This window comes from Paramacrobiotus metropolitanus, unplaced genomic scaffold (assembly GCF_019649055.1).
Source record: "Paramacrobiotus metropolitanus isolate TYO unplaced genomic scaffold, Prichtersi_v1.0 Parri_scaffold0000019, whole genome shotgun sequence".
Classification (NCBI taxonomy): domain Eukaryota; kingdom Metazoa; phylum Tardigrada; class Eutardigrada; order Parachela; family Macrobiotidae; genus Paramacrobiotus; species Paramacrobiotus metropolitanus.
In genome coordinates this window covers 395378-419973 of record NW_026570239.1, presented here as the reverse complement: position 1 = coordinate 419973, position 24596 = coordinate 395378, and the positions used below count along the sequence as shown (strand labels likewise).

The following is a 24596-nucleotide window of genomic DNA, read 5'->3' as shown; positions in this document are numbered from 1 at the left end:
GAACGCGCAGTTGACATAGCAGTTGCAAACAAAGCTTCGTTCAGTCGTATTTCGGTTCTCTGTCACCTAAAACAGCACCGGTTTTATTTCGTGTAGCTGGGCGGTCTCCCAGATGGTTGTATACCTCATACGATCTTCCACCTTTAGTGTTAGTGACGTCCCAGTTCAAATTGTCGTTCCTGACCACATCGTACGTCTCCTTGAGGAACAGCACACACTGACCTCTAATGATTCTGGCGGCAAACTCAGTCACTGCGGTACCCAGTGCTCGGCCGACTTCCGGAATCGGAAAGTTATGCATAACCATTGACTTTGCACTGTTGACGTAGTCCTGATATTTAGCGAGGTTTGCCTTGTAATCAATGACTGACATCACTATTTCCAGGCACTCCGTTAGGTGAAATCGTTTTGCTATAGAACGGCCGGAGCCGCGCAGTGCAGTTTTGATGGTAAGAAAAAATCTTTCTATCCGGTTTGTTGTATTGTTGCCAAACGTGCGCAATTCTCGCCGGCTTGCCATTGACCATGCTTCAGCATCATTTTTCCAGTTACCTTCATAATACGCCTTCAGCCTTTCTGAACAGTTCTGCAGGAAATTTGTCTCTCGCACTTTGAACAGCTCTGCATCATGGGCATACAAAAGTCGGCGGAAACTGGACAGCAGTTCCTGTTTCGCTGCAACGGTCATTTGCTCTTTAGCGATTCGAAACTTCCACGTCTTTATCGCATGAAATGCACAAATCAGCACCGGGACATTAGGAAATTGTGTTTGTAACACGGCAATCTGAGTAAAATCGCGGTCGACGAAAATTGCCTCAACAGCTGCTGCAGCGGCGGCCGATGATCTCCGAACCATGTCAAAAAACAGACCAAGAGTATCTGCCTTCTCATTTTCCACAAATCCAACAGCAACCGGTTGGCCAAACCCGTTTTCGTCCTGCGCAAGCATGGCGTACAAGGTGTAGTGCTCGATGTTAATCCGATAAGTACTGTCAAGAAACAGTACCTGCAAACACACACCTATGTAAAATTTCACAAAGATGATAACAAAATCATGTTATTCAAACAGACCTGTGGGTTACGAGCGAAGGTTTCCTTCATGGTTGTTGTTTGTAAGAAAACCAGACGTAGGGAATTGCTTTCATCCTCTGATACGGAAACATCGTAGGTACCGGTTTGATCGTTCTCACGAAGTTGAACCAGAAACTGGGTAAGAATCTCGTCCTCCCGACGTCCCTGTCGTTTTTCCTTACGAATTCTTGTCCCCTGGTTGAAAATGTCCTTCGTTATGACTGTCCCGAACAGTCCCGTCGACCGACGCGTCGCGTTGATGGTGCCCGCGATGATCCGGGGAGGTACGCGATTGGTAAGAAGTTGTTCTACGGTATCAACTTCCGTCGCGGACAGTCTTCTGTTTTCCGGGATGTGCTGGGCAACGATGCTTGTGAGCTCATGGTTATGATCCTCCGGGGCTGGCAGATGTACAATTTCCATCATGCCGTTGAGAAGCTTGAGGTGAACGTATGCTTTGCAACCGCTCTTCAGCGTCGTTGTGATGGACTTGTGGGTTATCTGCTCGTCCTTCCGGTGAGGACGATATTCGCCTCCCTTTTTGCAGATTAGCCGGGCGGAGCTGTATGGGAAACTTGCATGGTGCGGATGTGTTTTCGATGTCCGTGCGTTTCCTCCTGGGTTTACAAAGACCTGATTGGTCACCTTTCCCCAGTCCTGGACAGCTTTTACAGCTGCTTCATAGGACATAAAGCGGTCTCCGGTTTTAAGCAGTGCAGAGTCCATTTCCAGAGGAGTAAATAGTACAAATTTACAACTATAACCGTTACGGATACCGGTAGGTAGCTTAATTGTGCCGGTAAAATAGTACCGGTAAAATACAGTTTTACGTCCTAGAAATTAATGGAGCCTTGACAGAATATTTGACCTTGGTTGTTATGGTACTGGTTTATGCCTGCCACATTAATGCTAATTCACAAATCGATTATATTATATTTTTTTATTTTCTAATATAATTTCGCTAACTCTCGCGCGTAGTCATTTGACTTTGCGCGAGAAACTCTCGCGCGTAGTCAAACCTCTACGCGCGCGATACTCTCGCGCGTAGCCATTTCGTAAAAAATTTTACACAACAAAATTTAAAAATAAATTATTATGATACACAGACTTGGTCTCCAGAAACAAGGTTATCACGTCGTGAAGTAAGTACCAGATTTATTGGGCTTCTGCATGCCGGCTACATACTAAATAATAATCAAAAGAATACTACAGAGTATCCCGTCCCCTATAGGTCACAAATATGAAAATGTTGCTACGCGCAAGGGCGTAGCCACGCACTACATTGCAATGGTTTTTTCAATGAAAAGCAATTCAAAAACTTCATGAACCCTGAAATGTAATAGCGCAACGCGCGAGACTGACTGGGGCAACGGTTGTGTAGCGTAAATTTAACTAAATTTGTTCAAAATAATAACACTTTAGAATTATTTCTAACTAGAAAAAGGCATTGGCAGACCGGAGATTAATGAGGGTATAACAAACTAATGCGAGTATGAGTTAACTATTAAAAAAAGTTATGAATTACGTTTAGGACTATTCTTATGAATTAAGTTTTTTCTGTGATTTAAGAGTATGATTATGTGAATCTTGCATAGACGTTATGCACACGTAAAACAATGCAGCAAAGAGATACCAGAGAGTTACAATCTTTACTTGTTGGCAAGTTCTTAAAAATTAAGAACCGGAAGCTCTTAAGTTATAAGCCCACTCTTCTGTCCCTGTTGGCGTAGAAATTCAGAACAAACGATTTAAGAAATTTAGTAAGAGCCAAAAGTTCTAATTTTATAATCTACTCGATCAGGTCCTCTTAAAATTGAAGAACAATTATATGCAAAGTGCAAATGGTAAATTTTCCATTTTATTACCACTACTAGCTGACCGAAGCAATATCTTTGGCCACAATCATTTGATAGATGGAGTCTTGAGTTATATTGATTTGTGTGGGATGTTTAGTGATAAAATGAAGGAAGACGTTAAAGGCCCGCTCTAAAACCCCCGTTTATTATAGGCACCCCTTTTCGCACCCAGTTTAATATAGGCACCCATTTCGAACTGATATGGTATATAATATTATGTGACCGCATATTATTTACATATTCTAACATGAGAGTAGTTTAATAGGCAACAGCCATCGAAGTAAGAAGAAGTGCAAGCGCAGGCACACTACCTCATCGCCAAGTGAAGGCACCTTTGGTAAATAAACACGTTGACATCACACATTTTCAGTTAAAATACTCGTAAACAACACTGAACTGTTGTGCTCTTTAAATAGGCGATCTAATCAGGGCACTGTTTCCGGCTCCAAATTCAGAAAAATCATATATTTTGTAAAAAGTAAAATACTATCCTAGAACACTTAAAAATACTTTTTCATCTGCTGCTGAGTTTAATTGGGAGTGGCTAAACGAAAATTAATTGGCTACGCGGTTTACGCCGTACTACATAATTTTGGTACGTAGTACGTACTAATGCTAAATGCAGTACTGTGTATTGCAGCGCCAACACAGGTCTTCCGTGGTTGTATTTGTAGATTTTCGTTGGAATCAGAATAGCTCAATCTTCCCATTTGTCGAGTACCGATGTAACTAAAGCCTGCGTGCGGTGGCCCGTGTCACCTTTACCGCTTGGTTATTAGTTACCAGAATTTTAATTTTATTATTTAGTGCCACTTGTGCTTATAAGTAAGCGGTAACAAATTTGTTGTAAAATTTGGATTTTTCGTGCTGGGTCACGGAGTTAGACAATTGACCGGAAGTGCGCTTTCAGTCGATTTGGGGTTAAGTAGCTAACACTAGTCCCAGTCCCAAATGGTCCCAATCGCTCCCGTGCCCAGTCTGGCACAATCACAGACGGTCACAGTCCCAGAAAGTCCCAGTCACATAAACTCCCACTCCCACCCAGTCCCACCCATTCACAGTCACAGACTTTAGCAATACCCACGTTTACTGACAATAGAGAGAAATTTACTGTAAACTCAAGAGAGACAGAAATGCTGTAACTCAGGATGGGCAGAGATGCAGAGGCAGAGGTGGAGAATGTATGTGAACAGTGAAAGAACGCACTGAATGTCATCGTCAGTTAATCCAAAGTTTCAAGCACTAGTTTTTCGTTTACCTTTCCATAAAACTTCCTAACCAACATCTCAGAAGATAGAAAGAAAAATTTGACGCTTTTTGATCTCTGATAAGTGTTTTTTTGTGGGGAACCAAGAAAGTTATGCTTGTTTTGGTTTCTCGTAGACATAGCATAGGGTGCAAGCAACGCCTCCATCGTACGGACCTATGCTAAGTCTACGAGAAACCAAAACAAAACTAACTTTCTTGGTTCTCCATAAAAACCTACTTTCAAAATATCAAAAAATTCTAAAATTTTATTCTCTATTCTGAAACATTAACTGGGAAGGTTCGTTAAAGTGACAACGAAAAACTGATGCTGCAAGTTTTGGAGATAGTGGCAGTCGGAATCAGGTACCCAAAGTCGAGACTAATACACGTATGCGCGTACGCGAGGTGGTTGCACTTGCCGCAGACTATTTCGCTAAAATAGCCGTCCAGCTTGCACTCATGACTCAGGCAATCTTCCCAGTTCCCAGTAAACAACTCCACAACAGAAGCTTTTTGCAGTTATTATGTAATAAAACCCGTCCTTCGGAACAGTCCCCACGGGGGGGGGACGCCCCGCTAGGGTTTTTCTATCGGCACGCTAACTTGGACTGTTCCTGTATTCACAGTTCCTTTTCAACACCAACTGCCATTTCAAATCAAAACTAAAATTGTTCTAAACTCTTAAAAGAATTGATAATCAAACTTCAATTGTTCCTCACATTTGGGATCATTGCCGCAGGAGTCAAATAAATTTATACGGCCCCCTATTCTGGCAGAAATGCGTGGTGATCCAAAATAAATTTACCGGCACTGTCAGCACACCAAATCGGCAGATCAAAAGCTATCCTCGCCCATTGGAGCAAAAAGCAGGCATCTGTAGCTGCATGATGCCAAGAAAGTTAGCAAAACGTTATTATAAGCTGTCTTAGTTTAGCTAATTTTTTAACATAAGCAAGTTGAAGTTATTCGGATACCTTGTACTTTATTTTGTATTCATATCTTCAAATCATCATAATAACTTGAGAGAAGCTTAAAATCTAGAAGTACATGCACGAGGCATTTATCTAGCTTGCTAGCTAGCCCTTTCCGGTTCCATCGGCTCGAGCAGGAATATGGCCTTACCGGTTAGTAGCAGCAAAAATTCAATATCGTCGCTTCGTTTAAACCGACTCAGAATTGTCATGTGCGTTTTCGTTTTTCTATGAAAGCCGACGATTGGATGAAGGTTTGTTCCGGTAAGCTAACAGGAAGCGATGAAAACTAACAATACAACACCGCACGGTGGGATATCTTTCCATTATCCTCTAGCGCTGATGCCGCCCGTTTCCTCCGTTCTCAAGGTAAAGTATGCTCATAAAATCCGAGAGATCGAGATCCATCGCTTTTGTGCTGCAGCTGTTTGCCTGACTCCTCACCAAAGTTGCTAACAGCGAACTGTCAGGGGTACTTCCCAGCTATTTTCTGCCATTATGGCATAGTGCTGTTATTTGCATATCCCTTGAATGCTGTATGAACAGCAGTCTTCTTAAAGTGAGAGGTATGCCAGCTGGAATGGGAATGAAATAAGTCAACCGCACAGAATAAAATTGTTAAATTTTGTTCTGCTGGTCGTGCTGGAAAGGCTCTAAATTGCCTTAAGCCAAAGTTATACTTCCACCTGATGAGAAATGAAACTGACGATCATGCGCTTTCATTTTCATTTAACATGTGGCATCGTTTAAATGAAGGTGGAAACATGAAAATGATGCCGGAAACATGATGGCAAATGTTGCATGAATACATGACACGCTTGACGCGAAGAGTATGAACTAACCGTCTCATGCCGCTAATCAGGTTGCTCGTATTATCCATTAATCCAGAATATTTTTCCTCGATATTTTTAAATTAAAAATTGCTTGAATGCGAAGTTTTTGTGAGTTGTAGGATTTTACCATTGCCTTTCGTAGTGGGAATGAGAAGAAAGTATAATTAATAAACGGCACTCATAATAATTTAGGAAGAAAAGAGCTGCAACAACCTATGGCAAAAGCATAAGGTTTTCTGTTCTTACAGTTAGAACTTACTGTGACACCGAGTATGCAATCTTATCAAGATTTCATTAGAAAATAATATGTAAAATCACAAGAAATATGTTTAATTACTTAGAGTGATTGATTCTTATACGTTGTAAAACTTGATAGATAGCGGCGCATAGCAAAACATGCCCTATTTTCACCCCCGAGCCGTATTTCGGTATTTGTTATTTCCCGGCTTGCCATACGTCTAATGTCGGCACGCCATAGTTGAGTAGCCCGCCCCGTGGGCGGCAGTACACAGCCGTAACGTGGGCGGGTGCCTCTATCGCCGTCTGCCGCTACCGTGGGCGGTTGACAGCAACTACTACTCAGGGCGGTCGCCCTCTACAAAAATGTATCCTTTTCACAAAACACTAATATGCTTTGATATTAATTTTGATATCACAAAATACTGTATGGTTAAATATGCTTTTCTATCCTTAGTTACATCAATTAGAATTTCTTGAGTTCAGTCATTGCATTTGCATAAAGACTTTGCCGTTCTAGACTCATTTCAGAGTTGCAGTGTCTCAGCGAACATCTTCAAATACAGTTACAGCAGTTTTCTTGCTAGAGTTCTTTGAAAAACCGTTGTAAACCTGACACATGATACATGACAGAATGAACACGACTATTTCGTCAATTTCGTGATCATTCAGTGTCATTTTTGCATGATCGGCGTCAGGTATCAGTTTTCAGGAAGGTGTGTTTATACTTAAATGACAACGATTGACCACATTCCTTCAGTCGAGTATGAATGCGCATCAGTGAAATGACGCAAAATGATGATCATTTGGCTCGCATGATGGAAGTATAACTTGGGCTTTAGGTTGTTGATGCAATTAATACTACTGCCTGAAAGGCTGTGCGTTCGACTGCATTACTTTCCGGGAAGCAAGTTCGGTGTTTGGGGACCGCTGCCTACAACAACATGGGAAATCAGCACAGATTGTAGTGATTTTATCAATGATTTTTCTGCAGCGGAAAACATCAACGAGTTGGTGCAAACATTCACGAGGCGTTATAATCTGGTGCACCTTGGTAATTCCAACGGCCTAATGAATGCAGAGATCCGATATTAAGTCGGATGGCCGCATGCACTACATCGGTTTTCGCTGTTATTATGCTCTTACTTTTGATAAATGAACGTTTCTCCTACATTATACACAACGGAGAATACTGCTGAATCCCATTAATGATCTTTACTGTACACGCTCATGACAGATACTCAATCGCTCAAACACAACTTCAGCCGAACGCTAAGAAATCAGCATAGAAAACAGACGTCTTTAGACACGATTAACTACGTGAAGATAGTTCACAACAATTGCATAAACACTTGTCTACTAGTGAAAGCAACTGTATACGCACGTGACTGCACGTCACATAACACTTTCGCCTTTTTTGTAGGAAATCGGGCATAATGAAGTCACCACGGTCCGCCGACTTCGAAATAACCGGAAATTGCTCCGGAGCAGTTCCCAGTGATTTCGAAGTCGGCGGACGGGTACGTCCGAACGGGTCCGTACTCGGGATTTGGGCGGATCCGTCAAAACAAAGCGGATTAGCTGACCGCTCCGTGGCTGACTGTTTGCCATGGCCCAGTACCGGCGGTACCTGTATCTGTACGGAATTGGTTTTTTTAAGGGATTTGGCCCGGTATATAGCACTAAATTCGTGTACATTGACGGGAACTTTCGCTGTCGCGCACTCCCAATCACTTTTTTGCATTGCTTTATGGTATTTTGTAGCCAAAAGAATTGTATACGTAGTTGTGAAATCCGTTTGCGCGCGCAACATCGGGTTGTGGAGTTATGAGGTTAACAAAATCCCAAAAAGTTTAAATGCATTCAGGTGTACCAAAAGTCTCATTATGGACCGATGCCTTTCAAATTTTGCACGTAAATGCACATAACCATGAAGATGGTTTTGGTACGGATTCACAGTTTCATGATTTTTTTCAAATTTTAAAATGAATTTCAATAAATTTCATTTTAAAATTCGAAAAAAATCGTAGAAGTCTGGATCCGTACCAAAACAATCGTGCAAAATTTGAAAGGCATCGGTCCATAATGAGACTTTTGGTACACCTGAATGCATTTAAACTTTTTGGAATTTTGTTAACCTCATAACTCCACAACCCGATGTTGCGCGCGCAAACGGATTTCACAACTACGTATACAGTTCTTTTGGCTACCAAATACCATAAAGCAATGCAAAAAAGTGATTGGGACTGCGCGACAGCAAAAGGTCCCGTGGGTGTACACGAATTTGGTGCTATGTACCGGGCCAAATCCCTTAAAGCCGTTACTTTTATTTGCAATATTGCCCATCTAGCCATAGCCACGAGAGTCAGTAATCACACTTTAATAAGAAGTACCGGTAAAGTGGATCATCGAGCCGGAGAGAATGAGGATACTGCAATCCATATCTGAGCTATCTTAAGAATCTGCCGTCTTGTCTGCACATACATATTTCCAGAAGAACAACTGCAACTTGGACATACGACCTCACGTTTATAAAATGTTGGATTTTTACATTGGAGGGTTGCATTGTTACAGCTCTAGAATTCCACTTTTTTGAACTCTGGTTGTACGGTTAACAGTGCGGTTTGGCACCGTTTGGAAATGTTTTTGGCACCGTTTGGATATCGCTGGCAGCAATAACTGGCAGAAACTGATCTACCGGATCGATAATTTTTACCGGCCCGGCCGTGTCACGGTGCTGAAGAGCCAAGAGTTCGCTTAGCGATTTCATTAACCCGGCAACGTCTGCTAGGTGGAAAAACCACCAGTAAAGTTCGCCAATTTTTACAACGCCCAGACTATCGTTTTTGCCGGAATAACAAATGCATTCGATAGAGCAGGGATAACTCTTTGTACAGTCAATTTTTGGTTTTTGATCAAACACACCATAACAAAGCTACATTGCTTAAAAAACACTGAAAAAATAACGTAAAGTTCTACGAAGTGTATCTAAATCGGATGTTATGGTAAAAATTTAGATTAAATTAGTGATAACTTCCTGTAAATATCTCACAATTTCAGTATCATACAAAATTCTGCAGCACTTCTGTAAAAAACTGTGCATTTTCAAAAACAGCTGGTGGAAATTCCACCGCTTGGGCATTGGCATAGGACAGTGCCATGCTGCCTGAACAGGCAGAGTGACCAGCGCCGCACACTTCATATGATTCAGCCGTTGCACGCTGGGTGAGCAGCCAAGCCACATCACTAACAGCTAACTGATCAAGATTACAAAGCCAAGGAGGACATCTGAATGCTTCTATAGTAGCTAAAATAATAACAAAACATCTTTTGATTGTATTACAATGTTTTCTTCGGCCGTAATGGGAGCAAGAACAACAAAACGACGTTATGATCGAAGCAGCCAGTCATAAATATGGCTGACCGTGATCAGTTTTGTGCACGTGTAATCTGGCGCAGCCCATCATGACCCTGTAACACACTGACCGGAAATCGCAAATTTTTTGGGTTCTAAATTCAACCGTGAATCTTTTCAAGAAGAATTAATTTGCATAAACTAACTCTTGTAAACAGCTACCAAAGCCAGGTCGATTCGAGTAAATCAAATGGCCACGACGTTGTGTAGAACGGGGTTTGTGTGGTGTCGCACCGGCAACCGCCTTGCCCACACCGTACGTATTGTATATCCTCAATGCCCAAGCGGTGGAATTTCCACCTACCCTTCAAATTTTAAACTACTGCAGCAACAATTTTGAAAAAATTAGTTTAAGTTCATTATATTATTGTTATTCTATGGTACGAATTTCAACTTCGGCAAAAAATTCCTTGATACCTCGGGCATTGCCGGGTTAACTCTTTGTAACCAGATTATACTGGGAAACCAATACGTTCAATAATAGTGTCGTGAAATCAATCTCCTGGGCCAACCTGTTTGTTAATCTGAAGTCGCCATCACAGTGGTAATCGGTGGAGGACACAGTCCCGCACGGTACCGGCTTCAGACGTTAGCACAGCCATTGCCACCGTCGCCGGTTGGAGCCACGAACCAGCCGATGTCTATTAGTACCACCGAGAAGCACAGAAAGAAAACCGAAGTCATGACGGCCGAACGGAAGTCCCACGCAAGAGCTTCTGCAGCTTATGAAATTTACATAAAAATACTTAATCTGTTCTGCTGCCAGTATTCACAGGCCATCGGCAATTATATTATAGAGTTACAGGTTTACGGTGTACTTTATAGTACTATCATTTTCAATAAGCAATGGCAGGCGCAATTCATTCATACTATTATGCCGTTTAGGCGGAGCATGTATGTTTTATTTCGCCAGAGTTGACACGGTGTTTCTTGTGACTGACAATTTCTGTCCCCCGTTTTCTTAACACTTTTACTGCATTTCGTGTCTGCAAGAAATGTTACTTGCACCCGGGAGTAGCATGGAAATGAAGGGCACTGAGTCAGTTTTGTTGTTTTGTTGTGAAATGTAGTGTCATTCAGTTTGCTTTTGAGGCAATATGAGCTCCCAAGCATACAAATCATGACGATGCTGTCGATGCATGAGAAGACATATCCAAACTGACCGCCAAACGCCAACGGTAATTGCGCGAGAAACACCATGGCTTTATGACTGTACTTCATCGATCGCAGCTGGTCGTACTTCGTTTGACCGTCAGCCGACCAAAGATCCATGGAATATATTTATCTGCCCATGTGCCAAACATAGTGCATAATGCCCCATAAATGGAAGGACTGGATGGGTGTTTTTTTGGCCATTCACTTACCACATACATATCCACCATTCAGTTATAAATTATATGGTTGGACCGTTGGAGTCACCGCAGCCTGCATAATGCTCTTCGCAGAATTTTTCCGTAAGGATGTTTCCTTTGTAAAAGTGAAAATTTCGACAGTCGGCAATGTAGGAGATGGGGAAATTGAAAAGGGTGGTTCCCACTTGGACTCCATGATTAAAACGAGCTAAAATATCGCTTTATTTTTGTGTTAAAGAGTCGCACTTTGCAAACGCTAACGCACAATGCAGGGGAGCAAAACCCGCGGAATGATCCATTTGGGAGCGCTTCTATCAACGCCGTGCGACATACCAAGAGCGCTATATTTCAGCGGATGCTGACATTACGATTTTCTTTAATCTGCACTAGGTCTACAAGAGCTTTTCAATACTGGTATCGCTGTTTTCTGTTTACACTTTAAATACCGGTCACCCATGTCACAAGAGTGACAACGTCGATGTTGACTCAGCACCGGTATCTTCCCTGCGCGATCAACGCGCTAATTTGCACTGTTCACACAATCCTAGAAAACAGCGACAGTTATTCCCGTTGAAGGGTGAAAAAAGGTAATACGAATTCAAAACGTTCTTCACATTCGGCATCGTGACCTGTAATATCAAATTAATAGCAAAATTTAAACTGTAAAAAAGCAGAGCGCCATCAAAATCACAGCATCTGAGGAATATACTGTAGGGTAATGACAAATAAAATACAGCATTATTATACGGTTTTAATTACCTAAACTCCATGAGCAGTTAGCGTGGAGTTGCCGGTTGGCCCTAAGCGCCACTGCAATTTCCTACTTCATTTTTGGGTTACCAGACGGTGCGTATTGTTTGTCAAATTGGTGGGATCAGCCGTCGCATTAAATCGGCACATATTCCGCTATCGTCGCCGGTTGGAGCGGAAAATAAGTAGCTGCATAATGCCAGCGGCGTTTGCAGAAGTTCTTATGATCTGCGTAATCAGAGAAATTATATTTTATATTCACATTTTCAGGTCATAAGAATAACATAGAATGCCTGGAATTGAAATTTCTCCAAGCGACTTATTTTGCTTTTTAAGTCTTCCGGTTTCCATATCTGCTTGCGAAGGAGTGATTTTTCTAAAAAAAGATGCAGCAACCATGCGGTGTCACAACTTCGCCATTGGCTACTGAATTAGTCCTGCGCTGTTTAAGTCATCCAGGGGCAAGACGGTGGGATGGAGAAACAAGTACAACGCAACAGCATCAGCTCTAGGCGGGCTCTTTTTTTCCTTATTCCCGAGCGCGATGCCACACTTCCCTTCTGTCCTTTAATGAAACGTGTGCTCATAAAACCCGAGAGATCGAGATCCCCTGGGCCGGCTTGTTTGCCGATCTGAAGTCGACGTCACAGTTGTTAGTTAGTGGAATACGGCGTGATGAAGCCGGTAATCGGTGGAGAGAAAGGTGGGCCGCACCGTCCCGGCTTAAGACGTTAGCACCACAAAAAAGAGGCAAATGAAACCACAAAAAGAGGCCTACGACTGGCATGTAGCGCCATTAGACTTTTTTTGTGGCGGGCTACATTGACAAAAGTTTTTTATTGTGAAATGTGTCTGTAGTGACATTAGCGTTGGCCTATTGAAAAAGGGCTATTGACGAAATTATTCGTTTTGAAAGACTCTTCACTCAAATGATAATGACTGCGCAGCTCACAGCACGCCGGTGACGCCGCTTACCAGATGACGCACTGGCTTTACCAGGAGATCCGAAATAATCAGGAACACCTAGATTCCAGATAAACCAAACGGGAGTGCAGCCCCGAAAATGTAGTTCTACGGAATGATGCTGTAGTTGATGCTTGATTAGCCAGCGGTTTATTGGTTTACAAGTTTTACAGCTTGTTATCCTTTTCTTATAACGATTAATAACATCGCCAATCTTCTTTGGGAGTTGTTCATCATTCAGCAGCCTAATTTCAGATGTGTTTGCTTTTATTGCCAATACGAGCTCACAAACATACAGATCATGCCGTTGTATGAGAAATCACCCAAACCGTACGCCAACGATATGTGGACGAGAAATAACATGGCCTTATAAAAGTACTACATTGACCGTTGGCCAACCAAAGGTCGATAAAATATCTTAATTAGCCCTTGTGCCAAACTTCCAATCAAGTTGTACAGTGCAGACTATATGGAAGGACTGGCTGACTTGCCCGTGTTTATGGTCGTTTTGGTGGCATACAGCGCATCCGATACCGATTTGATAAGAATCCCAGGAATAAATAAATTACATCAAATCATAAATTATGCGGTTTACATGAGAGTTGGCTGCGTAATGACCCTTCTCTCAGTTCTCTGTAAAAGTGCACGAGTCGAAAAAGCTCACAAGCAGAAGTCAGTACGAGAAATCCGAAGAAGATGTATAAGGACGTACATATAAAGCCAATATCTCATGATATACAGTACGCTAACGCACCTATCCAACAAATATCGCGATGCCATTCGAAATGGTGTAATAATGGGATATACAGCTAATACAACTGGATTTCTCGACAGTTACCAGTGTGGAGAATGACTGATAAAATTGCAACGGGCGATTCTAATCGGACTACATGCATGATAGCGAAACGGCACTACTGTATTTTTATATTTAAAGTTTGCAGATGTTAACGCATGCGCACAAGGCAGAGCGCAAACCCGTGGGATTATCCATTTGGAGCGCTTTCATCAGCGGCGTGCACTGCGCGTTACCGGATGTTGACTTTATGAGGCGCTAAACACATTTCACCAGTTAACATCTTGTTAATGCTGATCCGTGCACAAGAGGTTTTCAATATCGGTATCGCTATTTTCTGTTTGCATACTCTTGTCATTATCACCATTGTCACAAGAGTGACAATGCCGGTGTTGACTCTGCGCCAGTATCATCCTAGCGCAATCGAGACGCTAATTTGCACTTCCCGCAGTCATACTTTTCTGCCAACAGCAACTAGTAACCTCTGTTTAGCTGGAGGTTAAAACAATAAAGAAAATTTAAACGGCCCCTCATATCCGGCATCGTGACCTTTCATCTCAAATAAAAATTTATACGGCACTGAAATAATAACAGAAATGCATAGTAAAAATGTTATCGCTACCAAAAATGAATGAAAAATCGTAGTACTGTAACTGTATAACATATGACGGTGATGAGTGAAACGTTCCAGTAAAATAAGTATTCTAATTTCGCAGCAGAAACTCTAGCGTGAAGCATAGTTATAAAGGCATAAATGCAGAAACTCTAGTGTGGAGCTTCCAGTTGGCCAAAGCGCCACCCTAATTTTTTCTTCCCATTTTTGGGTGGACATACAGCATGCGTAGTCTGTTAATAAACCTGTATTAACCGTTAACAAAATTGGCAGGCACATCGCTATCGGCGTCGCCGGTTGGAGCGAAAAACTGGTAGGCGCTTGATGCCGTTTACAAAAAATATGTGCGATTCACCGACCGCCGCAGAATACAAAAGACACTTAATTAAGACAAACAATTATTTATACAGAATGCAAAACAGAGCGTATTCAGTCCATACTCCATAGTGCCGTATTTTTCTTTCCTGAACACAGGGTAACCGTTACTCTGTATTCTGCGGGAAGGGAAAATTCAGTAACCACTCACAATTACCGAGTGAGCGATGTGCCATCTACACCATACGAAAGCGGCTCTTCATGAAGGAACAAATGCTGCAATTAAGCCTTCGTCAAGACTACATGCTCCATAGCAGAGACCAGAGTATACACTCTCCACAGCAGAGTATGTCTGACGCCACGAAGAGCGTACGTCACGCGTTTCCAATTCCACAATACCTTTCCCAGTGGTACTGGCACTCGCGCTCGAGCAATGATGTGGTTCGCGACCACCACTAGTATGGAAGAACAGAGGAATGTTATGGGCCTATGCCGTATGTCAGCGCGGATTCTCTACGCGCCTACACACATTATTTTCTTTTAGAAAACTGTAACGGTCCAAGATTACACTTCCAATAAGATTAAGACGGGCGGATGAGCTGCCGTGCAATTGTAGCATGCACATCCATCCCGGTATCGCTAAAACACGGTTTTATATGGCACAAACTGTAGATTCACTTAGAGTGAACATGAACCGGCGCGTCATATGAAACCGTTTATCTCGACACTCGAAAGTCTCCTAGCATGACTGGTAAAACTCTCCAGTTTCACTTCTAATTTGGACACCATGATAACCGGAAATATCACTTTATTTGTGTTTTATAAAACTGCGCCACTGGATATTGACTTTTAAAAGTGTTGGCAAATTTTACCCGGTAACTCCTTGTTAGTACTGATCAGTGTAAAACAGTTTCGATATTAAATTTTGGTATGGCTGTTTTCCTTTTTCCTTTTCACTCGTGTGACAGGAGTGACCAAGCAAATATTGACTCAGCACCCTTGTCAATCCAACACATTCGGCACACCGTTGCAAATCGCATTCCTTGCCAAATGTAAATCAGCGTGGCAATCTTGCCGCAGGTTTTGTGGCAAACCACTCCTGCTCGCGCAGGAGTGGTAGGTCTTTGTCCAGTTGCAGCACTAATTCATTTTGCTAAGTCTGCTGAGTGTTTTCCCTTGCTTTTTGGTCTTCCATGAATGAAAGCTATGGGATCACGGTCTGTTTTGGGTTAGCTAACGACGAGCGATGGAAACCAACCCCTTTCCGTTATCCCCGAAAGCTGATGTCGTACTTCCATCTGAGATTAGATGAGATATTAATTTTACTTCCTCTGAGATGTTCGCTGGGGATATCCCAAGTATCGATCGCGCACTTTGACGATGTTTTTTATATTTGTCGTGAATACTGTTCTTACCGAATTCGAAATTATATCGGATGGCTGCATTTGGTTAAGCGGTTTTAGCTATTATTGTATTATACTCTTATCATTGTCTGGTTGTAGGGAATCGGGTCATGATGCAGTACCATGGGCTCCATGAAAGTGCATTATTACCCGATTTTTTCCAGAAACAGAGAAATCAAAAGTCCACTCCATGAAAAGTCCACTTCGAAATCACCGAAAATCACTTCCTCATTCCAACAAAGCCGATTGATTAGCTGACCGCTCCGTGGTTGGATGTTAGCCATGGTGCTGTCATGGTGGTACTAGTATTTAAAGACCATCATGATTCATGACGCTGCCATGGCCAACACTTTACTCGTGTGCCGTTTCCAGTGACTGTCATTTGCCGCCTGTTGGAAGATTTTCTGTCATTGAATGATTAAACTTTTTGATATTTTCGGGGAAATTTTAACGGGCATTTTGTTCTTGCTAAATGATAATACGTGGAAATAATTGTGGGTGATCTAGCGTACACAGTGACTGCACAAGAGTTGATTGTGCACCTTTTTTTTGCTATTTCATCGGATTCATCCCAATTTCATTCAACACCCGAATGTTTTAATCATGGTAGAGGCTCTCAGGCTGATTACCATCCCGCTACAGATGCACAGCTGTCAGATAGGCTGTTGTTAGAATACCACTGAATGCTGTTCCAGGCTGTGCAAACAAGCTGCCCATTGCCGTTGCTCTACCCGTATGGTCGTTTGAGTGGGCCACTATGGTAAGTCAATGAGAGATGGTCGTTTGAGTGGGCCACCTTAAATATTTTTTTCCCGAAACCGATTTTCTTCCGGTTTTCTTCTTTATCTGACCATGCAAGACTTACCCTTCACAGAGTACTTGAAATTTAAAAAAAAGGTGGAACCGTTCTTTGCAACTGCGACGTAAAAAAATCAGTGACAAAAGCGCTTTAGCCACGCCACCGAAGCCACTGCACTACACAGCGATCGTGATTGCATTTTTCTTAGTGCAGTGCTGATGTGCTGCTGAGCAATTCAGTTTAGATTTATTTGATTTTATTTAAATTTATACCTTTACTTCTTCAAAATTGACCTTTGTAAGTTGAACTAAAGCGCTACGACATTGTGCACATGTGTCGTTCACAACAGCCGCACATGTGTGGCAGTGGCTACATTTTTCTTGGTGTAGTGCAGTGGCTGCGGTGGCGTGGCTAAAGCGCTTTCGTCACTGATTTTTTTACGTCGCAGTTGCAAAAGAACGGTTCAACCTTTTTTTTAAATTTCAAGTACTCTGTGAAGGTAAGTCTTGCATGGTCAGATAAAGAAGAAAACCGGAAGAAAATCGGTTTCGGGAAGAAAATATTTAAGGTGGCCCACTCAAACGACCATCCCTCATTGACTTACCATAGTGGCCCACTCAAACGACCATACGGGTAGGTGTACGAGAGGAATGAATGAACATTCCTCTCTTACAAGGCCGAAGTAGTCACATAAAACTTCTAGGGGCGGAGCTAAGTTGATCCGGAAAATAGCATAGGCGTCTACGAGAAAATCCAATCAAAGCTGAACCTTTTGGTTTGGTTTTCGTCGTTCGAACAACTGATTCGTTCTGGTAGATAGAAAAAGTTTGGGCGGTCAGGACTGTATGGGTATGGGTGGTTATATCTGACCCGCCGTTGAGATAAACAAAAAAGAGAAAAGCCCAGCGGAAATGGGCGTCCTACGTGGTTACCGCCAGAATATGTGGGCAACCACATATTCTGGCGGTAACAATACAGGAGTTCACGCGACGCGCATAGTTAGCAATGTATGTCCCCGTATTCAAGGCTCGATTTAAAGTACCGTAATAAGTAATAACATTAATAAGTAATTACATCACGTAATAAGTAAATACATTGAGAGCGCAGCGCGAGCGCATGAGAGCGCAGCTGATCCCGACGAATGAAGTTTATAATAATTAGTAATCACAGCGCAAAAATGTTCGGAAATATTGTGCCAGTGCACTGAAATGCATTTATTTCAGTCAGTCGTGGTTGTTCATATAGCTACCACCCGCCAAAAAGGCTGTTAATTTGTCAGGTGTTTATTTATACGGAGGCAGTTATTCTAAAGACTAAGTAGTATACCGGTCTATATGAACCAGTTTTTTTTATCCGGGGGGTCCAAATTTTAGGCCCTAGGGGATAATTAACGGTCTGTGTGTTTCTGCCCTAGGGGATAATTAACGGCGTGTTTTTTGACCGGGAGGAATTTTAACGAGTGGAATGTTTTTTAATATGTGATTTTGTTAAAATACGTCATGAAATTGCAGAATAAATATCGTTTCGTTAGATGGCATTGTGAAAATGACATACTGATTAGTGCATTACTTTTAATTTTTGAGTGACAAAAACAAAAAAGGAAAAAAAGGAAGCTTGATCTGTGGTCGGGTAAGTATGCTATTGCGGTGACACATGTTCCGAACGACCACGACCACTGTTCGATCTTGGCTTCCTATTTTTTCACTTGTACGACATGGATCACTGAAATCAGTGATCCTTGTAAAATCAGTGATCCCTTGTATGACATGGATCACCGAGTTCAGTGATCCCTTGTACAACACGGATCACTGAGTTCAGTGATCCCTTGTACAACACGGATCACTGAGTTCAGTGATCCCATGTACGACACGGATCACCGTTATTGGTAATCTTTCCTGGTTTTGATGACCCTTGCAAGTACGAGATTATCGGAATCGGTGATCCATGTAAGTGCAGCGGTCAATCACGTACGTAAACACCGTAGCAACAGTACACTGTTAAGTAATCTTTAGATAAATGAATGTGGTTTTTGCTACGTATTTGATCTGAACGGACAATACGCATAATGGAAGTTTTATTTCATTTTGAAATTGCTGTTAAATCAATAAAAAGTTGCATTATTGTCTGTGGCGCCATCGTCAAGAAAGAACAGCTTCGTTCCGGAAAGTGGTTGCCGCTTATTGTTTTTCCGTATATGGGTCGATTCAAGAGGTATGACCGGAGTTGATGGCTTAAAGACACTCCCAATCTTACACTGCTCCATGAAATCCGACCGTTGCGTTTTTGCTGTAACAAAAACGATGACATAAGTTTCCGGTAAAATTTTCATTCAGTCAGAACCACGTATTCATCCCAGTCGTTTAACGAAATGCTGTAAAGGTCTTACCTAATATTTGAAAGGTCATATTGTTCGATTGTTTGGTTTCGTAGGGTGCTGTTCCAGTAGTCGGTCTGCATAATTTTTCCAACGTTTTCGGCGACAACAAACGCAGCAAAAACTACGAAAAACACAACGTACAGAATAATTAACAACACCTTCTCACATTTTTGCTCTAGGTTTCGTGCATGGCACAACATGTGCTGGAGGTTAGCCATTGTAAATTGTCAGTTATTATTGAAACACATTAACATCCCTTAAATAGGCTAGCGTTGTTTATTTTCCACGAGTAATTAAATCTTTCAAACGCTTTATGAATTATTTCGCATTATTGGTCACTGAAACAATACCTGTTATTTAAAAATACCCGTTCGTAACAAAGCCTATTTAAGCGGAACATGTTTGGTGCACAAACATTATGTGTTTGCTGAAAATGTTTAGCGTGATAAACGATTATCCGCGCTTTTGCGCTCCGTTTGGAATGTGCGTTTGTGGGCCCACAATGTCGGGCAAAACAAACTTCGTATTTACGCTCCTGAAAAACAGCAACTTTGTTCTGGATCAACAACCAACGAGGATATTATACTGTTACGGTCAATGGCAGAAGGGTTTCGAAACCTTACGTAAACAGGCTACTCCAGTTGAATTCCTGCAGGGTCTGGACGACCTATTCTCAGTTTTGCAGTCAGTTGACAGTAAGACTCATACCTTGGTTATTATTGACGATTTGGCTACCGATCTGTGCAAAGATTCTCGATGTTCGGACCTGTTTAACCGTGGAATTCATCACAAGAACGTTTCCGTCATCTTGCTTCTGCAAAACCTGTACAAACAAGGAAAATCCATGCGTGACATCACACTCAATTCGCAGTACCTGATACTATTTAACATCGTCCGGGATGTCAATCAAATCGCATTACTGGCACGTCAAACCGGACTGAAACATTTGGTCGACGCATACAACAAAGTAACATCGGAGCCTTATCAACCTTTGGTATTGGACTTACGCCCAACGTGCCCAGATTATTTAAGGATACGATCCCATGTTTTACCAGGTGAACGAATGCGGATTTATCTGAAAAAGAACTCAGCAAACACTTTACCAAAATGTCGGAAAGGGTAAAGGCCTTAGCGCCCTTCATCATCACGCTGCAGCACTTGAAGCCAAAGCAGCGAAAAGTCCTTGTGAGCTACCTAACCAAATCGCAACTTAAAGCGCTGGAAGAAGTGGCTGTCAATATTGTGAAAAATACAGTTAACTTATCTCCCGCCGAAACAGATAAGTGCAAACGGTATCGGAAAGCATTAAAGCTGATTGCCTTACGTCGCTACCATTTGAAAGAAAAACGCAAACTGATTCAGCAAGGAGGATTTATTGGAGCCATCTTGCCAGTCATTGCCGGTGTTCTAACTTCTCTTATCGGAAATGGATGAATACTTTATTGTTCCACGCCGAGTAATGGAAAGCCGGCTCCATGAACAGCTCCAGATAAACAGAGAACCCCCGGAAGCACAAAGTGTTTTATCGCTGGACGCTCTCGTAATTCAAACGCTCCAACGTACTGATATAAGCGAGTATGAAAAAGCCAGCCAGCTGAGTAGTATCCTAGAACGGTTCCTTGCCTTGAAACAGAAAGCCATTCCTGATGAAAATCCGTTAGAATTACCCACGGACGTAGTCACACAACCGCTTCCAATAGCTGCGGAAAGGAATCCACAGCCCTCGGTATTCCGTCCGTATTCCCGACTGCCACCGCAAGCTATGATTGTTGAAACACAAGAGTCAGAACAGCCAACTTCTCAAAAACGAAAGATACCAGAAGAATTTGAGGAAGCTGTTCCTACGAAGCAACCTCGACAAGCTTTATTCCCATCCGATTTACCCACTAAAGGACAGAAACGCGACCGTGAAAGCGATCCTGAAGACAGCAACAAACCAAAGACCGCACGCATTGCTTTGTTTCCGGCGTCGCTACCGAAGAAAGGTTCCAAACGTCATCAAGACGAAAGTGTCGAATCGCGACCAACAAAAGCAGCGCGCATAGCGTTGTTTCCCCCGACCGCACCGAGGAAGGGTCAAAAACGATCGACTGAAAGCATCGACAACCAAGGGTCTTCCCGTAAGCAACCTCGTAGACCTTTGTTTCCGGTCACGACTCTTCTACGTGGGAAAAAAAGAAAGGCGGACCAGATTGAAAGCAGTGTTAGAAAACTGCGCTCGCGTACCATCCAAAAAGGGGCGGGCCGAACCAGAATTCAGTGGATCACTTTGACGTAATGGCTGGTCTTATCCCCAGCGTATTACGGTTATGCCGTATATTTAAGATCAACTGTGTCTCTCCTGCTGCAACAAAGCCGATGGAGAAACTAATGAAGCGATACCTCAACCCGCGCGATCCCGGCGGTCTTGGAGGCGTGGAAAGGTTCCGAAGAAGTCTAAAGACCAGAGCCAACAGACGGAAAGCTCAGGAGATTCTGCAAGAGATCGATGCGTACACTGTGACCAAGGAAAATCGACGTCGCTTTGCACGCAACCGGATCGTAGTGACCAACCTTCGTCAGCAGTACCAAGCGGATCTGGCTGATTTATCAAAATATTCCAAGGAAAATGATGGGTACAAACACCTGCTGTTTGTAATTGATTGCTTCTCCAAAAAGCTGAGCATTCAACCAATGAAGTCCAAAACGGCCAACGAAACCAAGAATGCCTTGTCCAAGGCTTTCGAAGAACTCGGCGAGCCGGAAAAGCTACAGTACGATAAAGGCACTGAAGTCGTTAACGCAACGGTCAAGACCTTTTTGAAAGGGAGAAAGATTCAGTTTTTCACATCGGAAAACGAAGACATCAAATGTGCCATGGCAGAACGCGTTATCCGTACCATCAAAACACGAATGTTTCGTTTGTTTCGTGCGCGGGTTTCGACCCGGTACATTGATAAACTGCAAGATTTGGTGTACTCGTATAACCACTCCAAACATCGAGCACATGGATTGCGACCGATAGACGTCACCCAGAACAATTCTTTGGCGGTATTCAACAAATTGTATCCAACCAGAGAAGTTCGACCACCTCGATTCAAGGTCGGTGATGCAGTCCGGATAGCCGTGCACAAAACCAAGGTGGAAAAAGGCTATACGTTTCGATTTAAGGAGGAAGTGTTCTACATCATTAAAGTCATTTCACATACCGTACCGGTATACCGACTAAAGGACTATCAAGACCAACCTATCCAAGGAACCTTTTATGAACACGAGCTCTCCAAAGTATCGCGCCCGGAACAGAAGGAATATACCATCGACCATATCATTAGACGCCGTGGTGACAGAGTACTAGTTCGCTGGTTAGGTTACGGACCTGAGCACGATTCCTGGATAAAGGCATCATCATGTACGAAGGAGCACCATTCTACGTGACGCTACCGAGCGATGTGGCGACGGACCCGAGCAACACACCTTCAAACTGGACGACCAAATTGAAACATCCCATTACCCTGAAGGGAAAATGGGAAATGGCCCTTGTCGAACTACAATACCTCAATTCCTTTTTCACTCTTCCCGTCGAGCAGAAGATTGAAGTGCACATCGTTAAAGAATTCAGACTAAAGAAAGACGAAGCAAACTTTTTGGAGTCTGCGGACCAAGTTGTCCATACCGACGAGATTACCATCCCTCCTGGAAATTACAAAGATGCCGATTTGCTATTAAAAACCATCAATTCATTAGTACCCAAAGTTGGATCGTACATGGTGGACGATACAGTACACGCTGACAAGAGCGCCTTGACTGCCGACAGAGCCTTTACCGTTCAATTGCTGACCGCCACCAATCATCGAGTTCGACTGAATATTGGTAACGATCGGGTTTCTGTTATCTTTCCTCCGTCGTCGATAGTCCTACAAAAAATGCTGGGATTTGAGCACAGCGTACTGAAACCTGATCTGCCGATGGAAAGTAACAGCAATGCATTCATCGGTCCTTTTCCTATGGAAACCAAGAACGTCAGTATCCAGTACCTGTCATTTCTGGCAAAACCTCCGAATCCAAAGCTGACCAGCTTCATTTCGGAGCGACCGGTCAATACCCTTGTGGGAAATCAAAGCCTGTTTGTCTACAGTGATGTGGCCGACTACAGCTTGATTGGGGATACCGCAGCGCAGTTTTTACGTTCCGTGCCTATTAGAGGAGAAGTCAATCAAATTGTCGAGGCCAGAATCGACATTCCGCACTACGTCCCAGTACTACGTTAACATTTCGAAACGATAAAACTGACCATTGCCAACGATCTGGGAGACGACGCCAAGTTCCAAACGGGAAAGTCTCTTGTGAAACTGCATTTCCGACCACAACGACTACACTAAAATGCCTCTGGTGGAGTACGTGCCGGATCCCCAGCGATACGAGAACGTCTTTTTGAGTCAGACCGGTGGTAGCGCACTGATTCGGTACCGAGGCACTCTTCAAAATGGGTCTGGCTTCCCACAGATTTTGAAAAATCTGTTTGCCAAATTATCAGGATTTGTTCAACCAATATTACGAAAAGCAGCACCGCATGCCAAAGCTGCTCTGGAAGCGGCTACACCTCACCTGCAAGAAGCTGCTACCGGGGCTATTAAAGAGGTAGCCGCACGTGCGGGAACAGCCATAGAAAAACGTTTTGCTTCCCAGGAAGGAGAAGGTGTTCGAAAGAAGCGACGAGTTCAACGCAAAGTTGTTCGAGTGAAACGTATTCCTCCTACCAACATCCCCGATTTCTTCTAAAAATGGCCATGGAAAATTCTGAGCCGGCCATGCAACTGGAGAACCAGCTCTTTGCATTACCGGCCACTTTAACGGATCGATGGCGCACGGAACATGAAAAGCTGAACCCCACTACTGTCTTGACAGACAACGGATCCGCCGGCGATATCAATTTCTTCATTCCGCCCAGCACGGCCGGACTACTAAGTTTAGCGGATATGATCCTGGAACTTGAAGTGGGTATTAAAGTCCGCAAAAGCACTGGGGAATGGGAACTGATTACAACGGCTGATGGTGTGGCACCGGTCAACAACATTCTGCACTCATTGTTCTCTTCATGCCATGTGACGGTGGCCAACCGGTTGATCTCGGACGCCGCCACCTTTTATCCGTACCGCGCTTACCTGGAATCTCTGCTATCCCACTCCCTTGACGCTCAACAAAGCCAACTGACATCTGCCGGTTTCTATTACGACTCCCCGGGCTCCTTCAACAGTAAAACCGCAAACAATGGTGAAAAAAATCGAACGGCGTTATTTAATACTGGACAGTACGTACAGCTATCCGGCAAACTGTTTTCCGACCTATTTGACCAAAGCAAGCCGCTGTGCACTGGTGTACCCGTCAACATTCGCCTAGTGGTGAGTCGACCGGAGTTTGCCTTACGTGTATGGGACACGGATACCACCAAGGCAGTTAAACCGTTTATCCGTAACGCGCGCCTATCAATTCGCCGATACATTCCGTCTCCGGACTTTCTGACCGCCGTAGCCGGAGAACTCTTAAAAAAAACAGTCAAGTACCATATCGAACGCGTGGTGATGCGTGTGTCGGACATTCCCCAACGAACCCAAAGCACCGTA

At 43.1% G+C, this 24596-nt stretch overlaps 1 protein-coding gene and 1 long non-coding RNA gene across 2 annotated transcripts; both read right to left on the bottom strand.

The window, feature by feature from the left end:
- Positions 1–18729: 18729 nt before the first annotated feature.
- Positions 18730–20189, bottom strand: LOC129586098 (uncharacterized). The gene is made up of 4 exons (XM_055479106.1): positions 20004–20189; positions 19705–19819; positions 19006–19117; positions 18730–18905 (listed from the first exon to the last, which is right to left on the bottom strand). Exons 1-4 carry the CDS (start codon positions 20139–20141, stop codon positions 18869–18871), a joined length of 402 nt encoding a protein of 133 aa, XP_055335081.1. The 5' UTR covers positions 20142–20189; the 3' UTR covers positions 18730–18868.
- A 378-nt stretch (positions 20190–20567) lies between these two features.
- On the bottom strand, positions 20568–24220 carry LOC129586099 (uncharacterized). Its single transcript, XR_008690102.1, has 3 exons — positions 24138–24220; positions 20664–20756; positions 20568–20602 (listed from the first exon to the last, which is right to left on the bottom strand). It is a non-coding gene; the product is annotated as an uncharacterized LOC129586099 (long non-coding RNA).
- Positions 24221–24596: the final 376 nt, after the last annotated feature.

What these genes read in the sequence shown, in the direction of transcription:
- LOC129586098 (XM_055479106.1), bottom strand. Translation starts at nt 20,141, where the DNA reads ATGATGAAGGGCGCTAAGGCCTTTACCCTTTCCGACATTTTGGTAAAG. An exon ending in AATCGTCAATAATAACCAAG is followed by an intron (nt 19,118 to 19,704) that starts GTATGAGTCTTA and finishes TGTTTTTCGTAG; the next exon opens with TTTTTGCTGCGTTTGTTGTC. An exon ending in TATGACCTTTCAAATATTAG is followed by an intron (nt 18,906 to 19,005) that starts GTAAGACCTTTA and finishes TTTTTGTTACAG; the next exon opens with CAAAAACGCAACGGTCGGAT.